The 18,118-nt window shown below is 40.4% G+C and overlaps 1 protein-coding gene across 3 annotated transcripts in view; it reads right to left on the bottom strand.

The window, feature by feature from the left end:
• Positions 1-205: 205 nt before the first annotated feature.
• The window catches only part of PMCA (plasma membrane calcium-transporting ATPase 3), a 79,184-nt gene continuing 61,271 nt past the window's right edge, over positions 206-18,118 (bottom strand). For 2 of the 3 annotated variants that reach the window (XR_002679267.2, XR_002679268.2), the window contains 2 exons: positions 15,716-16,250; positions 206-3,121 (listed from right to left, as the gene is read on the bottom strand). Coding sequence is in view for 1 of the 3 variants with exons in the window: in XM_022830464.2 (XP_022686199.1) it covers positions 3,020-3,121 (102 nt within the window). In the remaining 2 variants the exon portion in view is untranslated. The remainder of the gene's footprint in view (positions 3,122-15,715; positions 16,251-18,118) is intronic. The other variant, XM_022830464.2, reaches the window with a different exon arrangement.

Raw genomic sequence — 18,118 nt, 5'->3', positions numbered from 1 at the left:
GCATGTATGTATTTTTCTTTCTACGACACCGTTGGACGCGGACTCTAATTTTAAAATCGCTTTCTTGCAAAATATTGGCGATTCTTGGATTTCTCGCCCGACCGTAGATAAATTGTCAGTTCCTGCGGAATCAGAAAAACATTAATGTAACGAAGATTTTCTTTGCCTTACCATGCGCAGGGCAGAATGAAATGCTACTCCTACATAAATCAAAGTAATGCATTTTATTGAGATAAACCTTTGATTTTATTAATTAAAACAGAATTAATGTCGCTATATTATTTGTTGTTATCATTATCATAGTACAGTTATAATAATCAATCAATCAATCAATCCACTGTTGTTTCTGTTGCTGTTTTCATCCTCTTTTGTCTTCAATCTCTATAGTCTCATCTTTATCCTCATTTTTTTTATCATCTTCGTCATAATCTTCTCGATCTCATACTTGTGGTGGTAGCACTATTATTTTATTGTTTGATGTATGTTGACGTACTCATTGACAATGCCATTATTAAATCCTGTGTAGCTGACGCCTTGTTATTATTATTATGTTATTATCATTGTTGTTACTCTTTTGAGTGTCGATGTTGTAGCTATACAATCTGTGAACGTTGTTATCATCGTGTTACTTGATGTCGTTGTTACTGCTGCAAGTAGTGTCTTTCTCAGTGTCGTTATCCTTAATTGATATCTTGAAAAAGGCCTAGCAATAATAATACGCGCCTTAGGGCAACCGTTTTACGTGCGTTTACGAACTTTTGCTCAGGCTGCCTTTCATACAATGTATGTAGTTCGTTTTTTTTTTTATAATGATCATCATCGTTAATAATACAACAACAGCGCTGTTGCTGTTTCTACTACCGTGCTGGTAGTTAATATTGATGGTAATGTTTTTTTGTTAATGTAGTGTTGTCGTGCATCATCTCAATGTAACTCGCATCTTTTTCCCAAGAAGCGAAAGTTGACTTAAGGCAATCCGTACAAAGATATCTCAATCACAAGAAAATTATCGACTGAATGGCACCGTCCAGTGGGGTCAGTAATGAACTCGAAGCAGCCCCCTTTACTCCCATTAAATGACAAATACCCATTTACGATCCGGCCACGGAGCTCCTTAACAGCAGCCTGCAAATAGGCGATCGTAACTGCTGCGAAAAATTGCACTTGGGCAAACAGCTGGTCATGGGCCAAAGTTGACGCGGTGAAGTGTTACAACACCTACGAGACAATTGGTGTTAATTAATTAGTTACTCCGACACCTTTCAGTGACAAGAGGCAACGAATACCTCGTAGGAAAGCCTCAAGCCCTTCGTAACAAAAACCAAAAGATAAGTATTAGCATAGCAGTTAAACTTTACACGGATAGCTCCGCAAAAAGGTAGCGAAAACAACTGCAAAATTGAACACGTCGCGACACACCATAAAGATATACACACACTTACACGGCGCGAAATGTGTTGTTTATTGAAATGATTACAGGTTAAAATAAAGTATAATATTCGTATCCGGTTTGACATCCAAGGTATAGTCGGGCACCCAGGGCAAGACGACGTGTGAAAGATGTTTACGAAAGATCCATCTTCGTCAACTTCCAATGGTGTGCCAACATGTCACGCGTCAACGGTTCGATATTTGCAAGCGACGAACTTTCAATGTCTATTTATAAAATAATAACAACCGGAGAAACATAATTTATATCTGTTAGAACGCTTCTGCTGGGTTCTAGGAAGAGGGTGACGAAATATTCAAAGGAGTTTCTTTGCTGGCTAGCCGTCAGGAAAATAGGCCAGTACTGGGATAGGTTGAAAGAAAGCATGATAATTACATTAAGGATCTTGGATTTCGTGCTTCCAATGACTCGTACACACAGAAGGCGGCTGTACAGGGCTAGCTGATGCGATCTCGCCACGGTGACAGACAGGCGCGCTATGTGAAAAAAACTACGTGTCCATGAGATTCGGGAGCAAAGGAAGGATAGAATTAAACAGTTACAATCAATTTGTTTAACAAAAAACGGCGAACTAGCACAACGTAGCCATGGCTACGGCGGAAATACGAGCAAACATGTCGAAATATTCTCGTCAACCATGACGCTAATTGATATATTGAAGTATTATGCTTTTACATATATGCAGTAAAGGAAATAGTACGCTGCAAATACTTCAAACAAGACATTATTACTTTCAGAATTTCTCGTTTAAATCCTTTAGAATAGTTGTAAGCCCTCACTTGTATATAGTATTAATCCGCGGTGGCCTTTTGTAGCATTGCGTAATGCTATATAAAGCGACGGACACAAAAAGCAGCACACAGAATTGACGTTACTATTAAGACTGGTAACTATCTGGCGTTGTCTTCGCCCGTACAATAAGAGAAGCAACATATTTTCCACTATCCTGAAACATCCAAGAATTAATCAGCTAGTGCTTTCGCTGTATCAAGCAAGTAATACAAATGATAGATCTTTACATAACTTACTAGTATAACACAGTTAGCAAAACAACTTCAGGTCTCGGCTGCCTCGTAAGTAGGCTTCGGGGCTTCTTTATGTATGTGTACATATTATCGGCTACTGTCACTATGTCAAAATGGGTACTCTTCGACGTCATCAGTGAACGAACGAGAAGAACCGGTAATGATAAGTGATACGAATGATAAATGGTACCAAATAAATTAGACCGTTATAAGTGCAAAACTTCCTTCATTAGTATTGCGATCACTACAGGTATCATTAATAATTAAGTAGGACAACAAACAGCCGAGTGCAAACCTCTGCATGCTTCGTAGAGCTAAACCAATTATGGCCGTTTCGTAGCTTAGTAGGAACAAACTGTAGCAAAGTTCGTTACATCACACCTAATCCTATACGGTCAAACCTTGCAGGCGTTTCTTGCGGATGTAACCCATTCCGCGGCACGAAAGATTAAAGGGTGTGTCACTTCTTAACCGCTGCCGCAATGGCGTCCGCATCGTGTTTACAAAGGCAGCAGGCGCTTCGACGGTAGTTGTCCATTGGTGATCAAAAAAAACAACATGTGAAAATCTGTATTGGAAAATGATCAGCATAAGTAACAGCGTCTTTGGTGAGGGTGGAGCACGGCAGATCCATAATGCGCATTTCCTATTTGCAAAATAACCAAAGAGAAACCAACGGCAAATCATTGCAGGTGGTAAATTATCTAGATAACTATCTAAAAATAACGCATTATTTGTTGAAAAATATAAACTGTAATAACTAGGATAAAAAGAACGGAAATCATAGGATCATCATTTTATAAAAATGCGAAATAATACGCATCAGAGCGACACTTCAGAGAAAAATACGGCAAATATACAGAATATGTATAACGAAGAGTATTCATCGAGTTATCAGTACGCATACGTATCAACGAGTGACTGAGTAAAGAGTCAATTGTAATACTATTAAGATAGTGGGATCAAAGCAAGACAACGGATAAATCGAAAAAATGGTATATTGAATAGCTCGGCTTATCAGATCGCTTCTATAACGTCCAGAGTTTCCTCGCTGTCAAAAAGAACAACTATATTCCGCACAAATTCGGGTAAAGATAGATAGAGTCGAGGACTATAAACAATGGGGGCTGCTTATTGATTGAGAAAAGCGGCAGTCACGATAGTGGCGACCGGCATTATCGTCCCAAATACTGGGGACGGAAGATGCGGGCAGAATCCTGAATGAAGAGAAACTGGAGTGAAATCTGGAAGTTGACTAGGGATGGCTGGACTTATTGGCTGTAATTAATGTGAATATTATGGTTGTTGCTATCAGTTATCAAGTGTTGCGTTCATTGCGCGCTGGCGCTGTAGTGTCCAGTCCGGTCCAGCCCAGCCCAGCCCAGCCCAGCCCAGATGATGATGAAATATAGCAGCGATCAAGTGGGTGGACACACAGACATATGCCCATTTGCGGTGTGTACACATATATGTTCTATAAGATGGAACAAACAGCTAGTAGGGATAGACAGATAGAAGACTGCAGAGAGGATGTTCGATGGCATGGAATAACAAATGTGTGCAAGGCGGCATAATAATCGTAGCAGTTATAATGACAGTGGTAAAAGGTGTAATAGAATTATTATTATCATCTGTAGGTCGTGTATTTGGTGACATCCATGGTATGATGAAAGTGATTCGTTCAGCGTGCAATCTTCACCGGTAGCTGGGGGGAAGCACTACATGAAAGCACACGGTGTATATAGGTTGGTAAGTAATAGGAAATGGGCCGCGCAACTTGTTGCTACATGTGTTTAATGCATGCGTGGGTGTCGGAAAGAGAACTTAGAGACGCAGACGAGGTCGGGCTCAATTGAACACTAATAGGCTAAGGAAATTGGTACTTCCGCCATTGAACGTAAGACAGCGGTGCCGTATGGATCTTTCATTATTCAAGTCATCTTGTGTCTTGACGACGCTTACACACACACACACCGCTAAATCTAAACCAACAAAAGCTCTATTACTCTTATCCTCGTATATATACATAGTGTCCTCAACGACACCCTAATGGAGCCTTTGTCTTGTTTACAGCTATCTTTGCTTCCTTACACAGTTAGGTACATATAAATATCTGGTATCTATGTCTCCGAATCTCTGTTAAAATCGGCTTAAAGGAAAAAATGACCATAACGTTGGTTGTTCCCAATATCTGGTTTCTACAGAAAAAAAAAAAACATCATAACAACATTCTGCGCATAAAAACAGCAAAAGCGACGGTTAAAACTGGTAATGATGTGAGGAGATCATAAAAGTTTTTACGCATTTGAAATAGTACGGTGGAGGGATACCTTTTCGTCTAGCTATTCCATTAAACATGCGTTGTCAAGAAATAAATGCATTGGCCTCATTAAGGCTGCATACCATTTACTGGTCAAGTACATGATAATGATGATCATGATGATGATGATGATGATTCCGCTTTACCAGTGTTTAAGTACATGTGTTATTGTATTGTACAACAGATTAAGAACCCCGTTGTTTTTTTCTATATAATCTTACATATATTATTCGTTCTAACCGCACCGTTATGTGTGTGTGTGTTTTTTTTTTTAATGTGTTATATAAATGTTTTTCTTCCATGCTCGTTCCTCATTACAACAATTTAATTTACCTTTTATAAATTATCACGGATATTTTATAGCTGGCATTCCTAGACTCGTTACAGAATTCGTTGTGTTTGATACACTCTGTCTCATTATGAGTATTCATATTAACAGAAGGCGTCAAAATCATGGTCCGGGTCTAGCGAGTTACTGGACAATAGGGTGGTCAGCACGGTTTTTGAATTGTACCTATTTACTATTATGTTACTTTTAGTGAATTCATTTATTTCTTAGTTATTCGAGGTGTGCTTAGAAAACTAATTGGGTTTGTAAAATAGTCCCTACGAACGTATTCATATAAAAACATGAATGGAAATGCACAGGAAGCACCCTCATGTTATAGGACGAAAATATCCCGACAAGTGGGAATCGATGTTCTCTGTTCCACAGGAAGAAATCACCGGACGTTATTGAATGCTGCGGAACAACATCGAAAAAATGTTAGCCTAAATGGTTTACTTATTATGTATCAGAAGCCAAAGGATATCGGTTTGGTGGTGTTCTGCCACAGAGACCACGCCAATTCCGCCCCAAGACCCCAACCTAAATTGATAGGATTATTTTCTACTAGTGGCTTACTTCCATCTCTACAAACGGAAGTATAGGGTGAAAATGTGTTTAAGTGAGTGCGAACTTTGATGATGACAAGCTCTCGCAATGATCAATCCCTACATCACTAAGGACATTTTATGTGAAGTGTCAGCGCTCTCTCTCTCTCGCTCTCGCACATCTCCATATATATGTGTGTGTGTGTGTGCGTGTGACAGGGATCTCGGATTTTTCCTCACTCTCATTGTAGTTTACAAGAGATCTGCACTATGTTCTGCTCAAGTTTCGTGGTTCTCGCCATCGTTGGCCAGCTTTTTCGGCTCTCATCTTTGTTTGAATCTGTCACCGCCACAAGTAAACAGTGGACAAATCCATTTTCCAATCAGTGAAACCAAGCTCTATTTGTTAATTTGCCTTGTCGCTTACCTAACATATGGGAATTTATAGACTTCAATGTGTTCTACGAAAATAATCCGGCAGAAAGTCACATGAAATACACATATGGTGTGTGTACATCTTTTTGAACATAGCAACAAAAACAAACGAAAGATCAATGCAAAAACATGGTTCGCCAGATGGAGGGAAGAAAATATTTTGGAAGAAAGGAAGGGTCAAGAATCAGCGCCTTGGCCGAGAGGTATAATGAGAAATAAAGCGAAAAAAAGGACCTAGACGGCATGCTTGCAGGATTAGAGCTAATACTTTTGAGGGAAGTATACAATCGAAGGGCGGCAGACCATGGTAAAAAAGATGGTAGATGGAAATAAGGAAGAAGAAATCAGCACAAGCTGACTGCGGTACGTGTGTTTCTGTGTCTGTGTAAAAGCAACATTTGCCCAGTATATAAGTGCAGCATTTGAACGTGCCTTTTTCAAGGACTTACCACAAATAATTACTTTCTCATCATCATCATCATCATCACCATCATCACCATCACATATTAAGAGATAATAATGTTAAATAAAATAATAATAGTCGTATATTAGTAGTGGATATGATATAGTACAAAGCAGCAGAACAACGATTCTAACTTCTGTCTATATATATATATATATATAACCATTGTCGTGTATATTACTTAATAGTCTGGTCACTAGTGTTCTATGTTTTCTTGTATGTATATATATATATATATATTGGCCTTGCTAGGTGAACAGTAACTTTCATCATTTTGAGATATTTTGCAGTCTTTTATACTATACTATATGACAATAATAATATCTAGCATTCTAAACAGGCGCACATTGACATATACACTTGCGCACCCAATTTACTCTTCTCCTTTGCAATAACAGCCGGTAGCCGGTGGTCTCTTTATTTGTAGAAAGATGATGATGATGACTTACAACGAGTGGTAGATCTATTATAGCCCAACTTACTGTGAGCGAAAGTTAATGATGATATTATGAATCGTATAGGCGTTAAAAATAATTATAATAGTAAACTTTCGTAGCAGGTCAGATGAGACGGTATCTTTACACTTAGTTAGATAAGAGAGCATTAGACGAACGAAGTGCGAAGATTATTTAGTAATTGTTAAAATGAGAAAGCAAAAAGTACCTCAGAAGAAATTGTTTGTCCCTGTTACTTTAAATTCTCTACTGTTTGTTTAATAGCCACAGTTAAATATGCGACTTAAGCAGTCATAGAAGGACAACGTAGGCATAGTCTCTGCTACTGTGACATAATAGTTTCAAACTATCATCATATTCGTTTGGAAAAGATGTAGCACGCCTACGTGGATGGTTCCAACTGAGGCTGCTGCTGTTGCAGTGCTAGTAATACTAGTAGCAGTAGTAGTAGTAATAGTAGTAGTAGTAGTAGTAGTAGTACTAGTAATAGTAGTAGTAGTAGTAGTAGTAGTGGTACTAGTAGTAGTACTAGTAGTAGTAGTAGTACTAGTAGTAGTAGTAGTAGTACTAGTAGTAGTAGTAGTAGTAGTAGTAGTAGTACTAGTAGTGGTAGTAGTAGTGGTGGTAGTAGTAGTAGTAGTAATAGTAGTAGTAGTAGTAGCAGTAATAATAGTAATAGTAATTATAGTAGTAATAATAGTAGTAGTAATAGTGGTAATAGTAGTAGTAGTAGTAGTAGTAGTAGTAATAGTAATAGCAATAATTGTAATTACATTGTTAATATGCAACTGAAACTAATTGGCGAGTTACACTGATATTTCTGCGTTTTTTGATGTTCATTTAGTGTGTCCTTCTGTCATAGTAGTATTGTTCGTGCGTGCTACAGCGGGTCTCACGTTTTAAGTTACCTACGTCCCACTGTATGGTGGCCTGACAAGTTAGTATCGGGGTTATTGTTATTATTATCATCATCATCATCATCATCATCATAATCGTCGTTATCAGCAAAGTAACTCGATCAAATTTGTGTTAGCCTACATATTGGTGATACGTGACGTTTGTATTGGTATTATCAACGTATTGATCCTTTCGCAATGGCGTATTTCCTGTTATCACTTCATCGACCATCCGCTACCTAGCATACAACAGCTGGTCATCTTAACGCCAGCCTGCCGTCGATTTTCTAGTAGGCAAATTAACAACGTCATAACCTCCGGCGTCGCAGCGCCGTACATTCTCTGTTCAACAGCGGCAATAATAATAGTAGTAGTGACAAAAAAATATTTTCATTATTATGTTTGTAACAAGCAAATCGTATGCTGTCATTAACATTGTTACCGTTTCTACTATTTGTAGCCAGGTCTTATTACTGACATTATTACTAGTAATGTCTTAATACTGGCATTACAACTATTGTGATTTTCACTGTCTTTTTTTTTTTTTTGCTGCGACTGCTATTACCGGCGAATTCGCGCAGTGAGTTTTGTGTACGTCACTGTTAAATATTATTCGGATCTGTTTAATGTACTCTCTGACGATGATATCATATTTAGCAGCATCGTGTGTAATAAGTCCACTTAACACCTTCAATCAATAACGGAGGGTCGAACAAGCGGAAAATCAAACATGAAATGATTGAGCTACGCCCGAGTCGCAACTTGGACGACTATATCTGCTTGAATTGTTTCAGCGCCATCACCCTTTCTCCCTTTCCCTCTCCCCGTCGTTATCATTTTGTTATTAGTATTAGTCTCACCACCACCACCGCCGCCACCGCCGTCATTCTGCTCGTCCTCTCGCCCCTCATCATCACCGCTGTTATTTTATCATGATTACTATTATCCACTATTTTATTTTCACTTCTAGCAGTGGAGATAGGGACCGTGTGTATTACTTATATATTCATTATTGTTACTATTATTAATATTTATGGTAAATCGCGCCGTTTCGTTCAGCGCCTCTCATTGCCTAGTTCGCCTTGTCGCCGTCGTCTGCTACGCCTGTTGCGCGACTCTCGTTCTTTTTTCTTTCATTAGCCTGTCTTTCTTCTGTTATAGTTACGGTTTCTTTTGCCTTTTCCTCTTTCCGTCTCGTTCTGTGCTTGCCCACGTAACATTTTTGTGTGCTTGTGTATAAAGATTTTACTCTCTTGCTTCTCTATATACCTGCTAATCTACAAATATACTACAGGCCGGACAGTTTCATCGGTCAGGATTACAAAGGCCGGCGTTGGCGGTCCTCCACCTGAAAATCGAAAGCGTCGTCAATTCCAACATACGCCGCTCCTGGGCCTCAAATCTTATCAAAGCGGTTGGCGACTGCGAATGGCCGCCTACTAAGGCCTTCTTGTCCCACTTAAGGAAACTACGACAACGACGACGACTGAATAATGTGAACTGATAAAAAGCACAGGCTCGAAAAGCCATTCGACCACCATTGGGGGTTACCAGTTTACGGTAGACGGTAGCCTTAATAAGCGAGTTGCTCTGTGCCTTCTACCTCTACAAGAAGAGGATATGTTGTGTCGCAACTCTATATCTGGATGGTGAATAAATCGGCCAATCGATCGGGATTAATCCACGGGCCAGGTACTGATAGTACTCTTCGTGTCTGGCGGCGACTTCTAGCTAACACTCTTCTGGCCACTGTACACACGCGGTCCGTCATCGGCCCATTCCCGATTTCGATAGATGTCACACGCACACATACATATACATGTCATCATTATTATTATCATTATACTTCGTGTGGGCAATTGGCGTTCTTGCCTTCAATGTTATTTTCTAAATCATTGATTTTTCATCTCTTCTATCGTTACTCGCCTTTCGAAAATCTACATACATGAGGTTCATCACACCAGGCTGTCAATATGCTTATTATTATTAATAGTAGTAGTAAGATATATTTCTTTCATCTTCTTCCATGGGTCTCAGAAATCTGCCGACGAAGTTATAGACATTAGAGCGTAATAGGGAAGTGTTGGTCTAGCCCAACTGTGACCGTTGGTCCAACGACCTCTTTTAATTTGCTCATCATCCTCGTCCTTTTCGTTTCCGTAGGCGGTTTGTTGACATCGAAAAGCAAACCATCGGATTAGAAAAAGTCTGTCGCCGACATTTTCATTATTATCAATTCATTCTTTTCATTTTAGTATAGTATATAGTCCAGCAAAACTCTGGCAGTAGCCCTCATCCAGCCGTACGCACTAAGAGCCACGAAGGTGGCTGGTAGCAACTGTATGTGGCATTCGAATGCAATGGGTGCACTGACCCCGCGCCATCAGGCAGCCCGGGTCACCAATACATGGATAACAATAGTATAGTTCACACTCGACTCGTACTCTACCGAACTTAAGAACGGTTGCTTCGTATAATAAGAACAGTGGAACCTCCTTCTTCCTGAGGAAGAAGACAGCCTGAACTTCCTCGATCCTTATACAAGGATATCATATCGCTCTATGCTTTGTGGCCCTTCACAAGCAAGATGAGAAATGTTCGCATAGCTTACGGTTCTCGTTCTCATCCATCTTCCTTCATCATCACCATCATCATCTTTGCTCCTGTATTTGTAGCCTTTATTTGCATGTTTTCATTGTTCGGTTCATAGCTGCTGTAAATTTATATATCGTCGTCCTTCAGTCAGGAACTGAGCGCGCACTGCTCACTGTGTATTGTGTTATCAAGCCATGAATGGCAACACCATAAGGAAAAATTTGCCATTAAGGAATGGTCTTTCTCGGCTCATCCGGATCCTGCGGATCGGGACAGTTTTTGGCTTTTGCCTCAGCTGTTTGCTTCGAACGTAGTATGACGTATTTTTGTTTTTACGTCATGGTTTATGGTCTATCCATATTCTCGTTTTGAAGGATGCACACTGGGGGTAGTAGGAATAAACAGGTGAAGTTTTTTCGTAAAAGATGTTCTACAATCGTGGCACCGGGGTTCAATCATGGCCAATTTGGCCAGACGTAAATTGCGAACAGCTACGCAGCTTAAAAGGATCGTACCGTCAGCCGTTGTACGTTGTTGGAGGTTTGTTATCTAGAGTTAGCTATAAAAAGTACGATGTACTTAACCTGTCATAATACGTTTCGCTTGACAATTGGACTGATACGGTGGATGCCTGCCTTCATAAGCAGATACGATTATTGAGTTGATAATGCCAGTTGTTGAATCAATTCTGCTACGAAAAGGTACAGTTGCGTCCACCAGTTAGCACTTTATTTCAATAAAAGCGTTGGTCGGCAAATTGATGTCGAGACCTAATTCCGGCCGTGAAATGGTCCACGTGCTACAGTTACTTTTGTTAGACCTCATAATTTCAACGGGCCGTCACGGCCATCATTGTGAATCCATTATTGATCCACACGAGATTTTTTCGACGAGCTGCTTAGGACATATTATAGGACATCTAAGAGAGCAACGCACACATATTAACCTGTTATTACTATCCTTATTTTGTGTTATTAGGAATATCAGCGTCGTCGTATTTGTTACCTGGATGTGGTTTCGCCCATCTGAGGGTTTGGAGTTTTGTAAGCTCGTTTTTATGTTTCTATAGTCCACCACATACAGTCAGGAAAGGCACCGGCAGCAACATGATTATAGTGAGTGGTCCAACAAATGATCTATTCGTTGTTGATGTCAACCTTAACTTTGTCCTACTACAGCCCATTCGACCTGCTACAGTTACGTAGCAGATAGGTAGGCAGTCCATTGCTATCCATGACCGTGGCTATTTGGAGATGAAGAGCAGGCTCCCTCCATTCGTAATCTTTATTAGTCCAAGTCAAATTATTACCCTGGACAAAAAGAAGGTCAATGATTGTGGTGCAAGCAAGGACAAATAAGCTGACAACCTTTTAGAAAAGACTGTTACGCAAATTAATTTATCGGTACGCAGACGTATTGGCAGTACTGCGTCCTTGAAGTAGGCCAGAAACATCTGAGCAGAGCGTTTATCAAGTCTGCAAAACCCTAACATATACGTATTATGCTAAAAGTATATGACAAGAAGGAATGTATCTATCAGCCGGGTAACAGGCTGATAAATACTGATAGAGGCTTTTAGCCTTTCCCGTTGCTGGCAGGTCCATAAGGTTATTGCCGAGGCCAATAAATAGCATCCAAATTTATACAAATCAGTTTAGAGACATTTGTGAAATGCAATTTTAAGGTGTTTTGTCGAGCTAATGCGCGACGAGACGATAACACAACAAATGACAAAATTACACGAGACCATTTAGGCAGGTAAATCAATGGCACTGACGGCATACGCGCTCGCTCTCTTCCTCTCCTTGTTTTTCAAACCGATGTCGTGATTGATGATTATATATGTTTCGACTTAGTTTACGCGCGATTTATAAGTGGTTCCTGCAAGATCAAAATGCATTCCATACCTCCACACCTTTTTCAAGGACGTAATACTCATGAGATTTAATTGTTGTGATAGCACAGTCACGCAATGAGCACGCCAATTAAATCAGTCACATCAAGCACTAGACAGTTTCAGATAGAAAGTGTGACTGATTCAAGTTCTTAACTTAGCTTTAAATGCTACGTGCCCTGTGAAACCCTCTGCTTACCCAATAGATATTTCCATTCACAGGCAATATAGCGAAAAACAAAGCTAGTTCTTCTGCTATTATGCTGAACAAAGGTTATTCAAAAAGGATCACAATAAAACTTTTCGTCTTCTGCATCGTAAGGGAGTGCTGGTACTTTAACAACGAAGATATATCCACCATTTCAGTTTGGCGGTAACTTAATAATGGGAAGAAGAGCCAGAAAGGGTAGAATCATTCAAATTTGGCAGCATCAACGCTGACGTTGACGTTTTCGTTCGTCTGCTGCTTTTCTGCGTCTACTTCAGATAAACTAAATTCAACTGGTCGCGTTTGTCTGACAGACGCTATGTCATTACAGGAGATATTCTTTGAACTTATTTAAGATCCCACCTTAATAGTAATGCAAGTAAGCCGGCGCACAAAACGAACAAAATCTGCTACGAATTAGGCTAAAATGCTCAAAGCAATTTTCTGCAGTGTGTATAATCGTCGTAGCCATTTCTGTCTTGATGTATCGGACAGTCTTGTGTCACTGAATGTCATAGCAGGGAAACCCGCTTTTGGACTGTCCTGCCCTTAGTCAACGCTACATTCGATCGCGCCACTGCTTTTAAATTCCTTTGATGAGCAAATTCGGGTAAGAGATAGGCCTAGCAGCCGTTTTATTTAAGGCCAACGGTTACAATGGTCTTTTTTGTATGCGTCACGCCGTGTAAGGCTAGCCCACACCTTCAGGATGTAGGTTATATGAAGACTATATGAAACAATTTCATATAGTCGAGAGTACCAATGAAATGATCAGTTACTTACTCACCCATTGACCCAACCATTCATTTTGTCAATGACTAGTGGTACTTATAGCAGTGATAGGAATATACTAATATTATTATTAACAACATCATTAACCCAAGTTCGCAAGCATTAGCAGTGTAGCGCCATGAAAGTGATCCTTTATTTGCACTAAGGCAATTCGAACCTTAGAATTCATTCATTCTAGCTGTTCCTCCCTTATATATATATATATATATATCGTTTTGATAGATTTATATTTATTCGCGCCTTTCTAGAAACTAATATCATCCATAAGAGCCTTAGCTTACGCATTCTTACTTCATATTATTATAATTAATGCTAGCAATAGCATTTGTAGTTATAAAGTATAACAGTAAGCAAGAGGCCAATATTTGTACAGCGTTTTAAACTGAGGTTGGCAGAGCAGAGGTTATCTGCGCCGCTACGGAATCAATGGCCGTAAAACTATCATTGCAGATGCCTCAGTTCGATTTACAAATACCTCACTTGTGACATCACCACGTGTAACCAGCACGCCGCTCAATCAGCGAGTTGTGGCCGTCATTCCGCTTCAAAAGTTACTGCGTCTTTTTCACTCATTTTTCGCTTATTTGTTTGTTTTTAGCGTTCACTGTTAGCTATCATATGGCGTTTGGTGTAACAACGAGACGTGATTTCTATATTGTTTATTCTGCATCGATTTCTATGGTTTAAGAAAAACTGAGGGGTGGGGCTGGGCTCATAACTCGCTTCGTAATTACCGTTCTTACCAGTATCGTACTCCGCGGATAATTCATAAGTTCATATTTGACCGGTCTGCTAAGAGCATGAGCAGTCCACTTGGAGTAACAAGTGGTCCATGACCCATAAGTGAATGCCGATTTTTTCTATCTACCCTATGTATGGAGCGTAGCTCAGTCTGTCGTAGCGACATCATTTATCTCCTATCATTACCAACATGTATCAATGATAGCAGCGTGTTAACAAACAGCGTTAACGGACAGTCAGTCCTGTCCTCCATCATTAGCATACACATCTAGGTGGCTAAAGCGTTTGCCCTATCTAAGTACTTGAACATTACAAAGAGGAACAATCTGCAAGCACGTTTTGCCGCCCAGCTATCCATTATCCGCCGAACACTTCCCAGCTACGGTCAGTCAACGACGTGGGCTAGCAACAAGGCCCCGGGCCTCAACATCTTGTCCACTCTTACAATTTCAACCTTTTTTCTGCTCATGCCGTTGCCGCTCTCGTTTAAACTATATTTGGACAGATGACACGTAGGCAAAGAGCAAAGTACTCTTGTAATGCTTAGCCTCATCACCGATCGCAACAGTAGTTTGATGTATTTCAATTGTCTAACATGTACATGTGTTAGCTTAACGTAGCTAGACCGCACTCTAATCTGTTGTGCCAAACTTAGTAGTGGTATTAAGTAAAATGATTGATAATAATTATAATGAAAGGTCATCGCTTATCGTCTCATCGGAACATTGTGACTATAGTAGAGCACGATCTTTACCAGCATGATTGCAACGATCAGGAGTGGTATCCTGAAATAATCTATATTTTGAGTCCTAACATAGCGACAACGAGCTATTATCGGACTTTGTACCTATTTCATTTTCATCCGTTTTCTTTTCCCAAAGCGCGTGCGCGCGGCTTTTCGTTCTGATCAGACATTAGACTGATGGCAGATAATCAGTCGTAATCGTTCGATTCGGCTAAACCCGTCAATTCAGTGATATGAATGGACAGGCATTCAGCAAGCCTTATAGATATTTATCGTCAATTTTTAGACTTTTGTCAAAACCTACATGATTTTTTCCGAATCTATATTTTTCTCGATTACGTTATTCAACCGAAACTTAAAAGAAGGTCGATAAAAAAGTCAACGTCTGCTTTTAAAAGAGCAGTCAGACACTTCGTTGAGTGTTGGCATTTAATTCTGCAAATGATATTAATTATTACTACTTGAATTGTATAGATAGCTGTGGTCCTGTTCTAGGACCGAATAGCAATTGCTGATAGAAAAATGGTGTAATAGCTGACACTATGATAACTTCCGTCATTAAATGTAATAGAATAGTATAATAATATCTAGGTGGCGTTATTTTAGCACGTAAATAAACAGGCGCAATATTCCTTTGTTTGTGCTGTTGCTGCCGCTGTTCCTCCTCCTTGTTCGTATTCATTGTTTAGTTACTACTGTTACTGCTAAGCTCATTATAGTACTTCAAACTTTATACTTTTGCTGCTGCTGCTGCTGCTGCTACTGCTGTTGCCGCTGCTGTTATTGAGTAAAATTGAGAACAGCCAAGAGTGAAAGTACCTACTGTGTAATGACTGTTCGTGGGAATAGAGTACTCGTAGCCATGAAGTATACTGAGCCGTCCGCGTCCGTCGCTGACATGCGTTCCTGGTGCTTTCTCCCCTTCTTTTCTCGTTCTGTCTCGACGTCGTCATTGCTTTATAAATTGCTGCTTCACAAGAAAAAGTGGTTATTTTCAGCGTCACTATGATGATTAAGCATAATTACAAATGGCCGTATGATCCGACTGATCCTTTTACTGATATTCACACAGCTGTTTCGACGTTGGAATCTTTTTCCTGCTCCTTATTGGGATTAGCTTTGTTCGCATTTGTGTTAGAGGTTGTGGTGGTAGTAATAGGGGTGCTCGAGTGTTGCTGTTGTTGTCCGTGGGCATTAGTGCTGGAGGAGGTGGGGCCAGGACAAGGTCCGGCGGTGGTTGGACTTCCTGGAGAACGAGGGGAGGCTATGCCCCCCGAGTTCCGTTTCGTCAAATGCGCCGCCGCCGCGGGGTTCTGCCGAGTGTCGACAGTACTTCGGAAGGCATTTACAACACGGATCTGGAAACGCAGCCGGGGCCACGGTACGTGTTACATACAGGCACGTAAACAAAACAAATGTTAGAGATGCCATACCCAACAATCGTATCGTAGAATATATGGCGAATATACATCGATTTCGAGAGTGCACTATCTCTGCTCGGATGCTGTGGTCACACATGACAACACATTGGTATCAGGCAAGCTTCCATCCGGGGTATGACCTGCTGTTACCAGAGCGTCGCCGGGCAATGTTAGCGCAAATGTGTCGATGGTCAGTGATCAGGCACAGCGATGTACCTATATAGAACAACGATTTATCTGCGCCATGATCGTCGGTGACACACTACCGAGGTTCTCGACCCGATGGCTAGGCATCTAACTTCACAAGGAAACGTTTCGCAGAGCGCGTGCCAGGGCAAGGCCGAGAATATACATCTTTACAGTACAAAGTGCTACCTGTCGAGATAGCTATCAATGCTTTCATTCTTTTCTCGTCATATATAGATGTTGAAGATAAATATACGTTCATTTATTTATATATGGCGAGTATAGTGCAGCGAGTATTTAGCCAGGAAAACATGCAGTCAGCAAGCGTCCGTTGCTAGTAAGCTAGATTTACGTAGGTTGCTATGTAAGCTGCTGTTGCTGCGCCATTAAGGAAAGATAGCGTGGCTACAGAAGTAGCTAGAGAATCAGGATCAGAACAGTCGAAGGCAGTGAAGGTCTAAAGTCGTAAAGCGGCAGAAACCAAAAAAACAGAAAAAATAAGCAATAGATCCTATTGCTGGTCACTAGCGGCCTTACCAGGACAGGCCGATGTCCTTACTACTTTTTTTTTTTACTATTCACTTCTAGCTGCTTGAAAATTATTTCTTCTCTCAAAAGTCAGTATATATAAGAGAATAAGCAGTAGGCTCTGTGTGGGCCTATTCCCTAGTAAATTTTATTGAGTTTCGTTGGGCCAATGACTCAACAATAAATAGCTTCGCTTTTCACTCTTTCAATATAGATATTACACCAATCGACAGGTTAAATCAAGTTTAAGACATGCAAATTTGCGGCTTGGCTGCTGACGCGCGAATGGCCATCGCTATGATTTTTGTTCAGGTAAAGGGTAAATGTCATCTGTTTATGATAGGACAGTAAGAAACAAAGAAATAAGATCAAAGACAACTGTGTAGAGAACAAAGCTAATTCTAGTTTACGATCACTACGAATGTGTTCGTTTAACAAATTAGGAAGGTTTAGTCAATGTGCTACACTGGGTCATTATTAGAGACATCGACCCTTGTTGAACAGTCAGATCAATGAAGTTTCCAGAGGGAAACAAACAAAGATATCGTTCAGCTACATTCTGTGCTTGGCAATAAAGAACAACATAAAGAAAAAAAACGTACGAAAAATGGAAATGCCGGAGGAACGGAAAACTATCCATGACCGCGTTGTTGTTGGGTAAGTTTGGTCGTCTTGAGCTTCGGGAATGACGGACCGAACAACTTTTTGAAGCACCTTTCGCAAATGGACTTTGGCAGCGCAGACAATGCTAATCCAAGTAGGGAGGCGTTCTCACACAGTCGAACGCTAATAAATAGATACTAATAGAAGTCTACAGTGAGTCCTGCCATTCGTCAGCGTGATGCGTGAAGGTGCGCCATCGGTTAGCTACATGTTGAAATTAGTAAATAATGGTGCGCGAAGAGGTGATTAAATTTGTTGGACACTGGCGATTTGCGATCATTGTAGGGCGGTTGTCAAGGTAATAACAGTCTTGCCACTACATCTTTGCTCTCAGCATCAAAATATTGCTCACATGACGGCGTTACTTAGCCAACAACAGTCAGGTCGAGGTCAGGACTCCCGGCAGGATTCCGACCACTGTCGAGCTC

This window comes from Varroa jacobsoni, unplaced genomic scaffold, assembly GCF_002532875.2.
Source record: "Varroa jacobsoni isolate VJ856 unplaced genomic scaffold, vjacob_1.0 scaffold_275, whole genome shotgun sequence".
NCBI classification, from domain to species: domain Eukaryota; kingdom Metazoa; phylum Arthropoda; class Arachnida; order Mesostigmata; family Varroidae; genus Varroa; species Varroa jacobsoni.
This window is presented reverse-complemented; position numbering and strand designations above follow the sequence as displayed.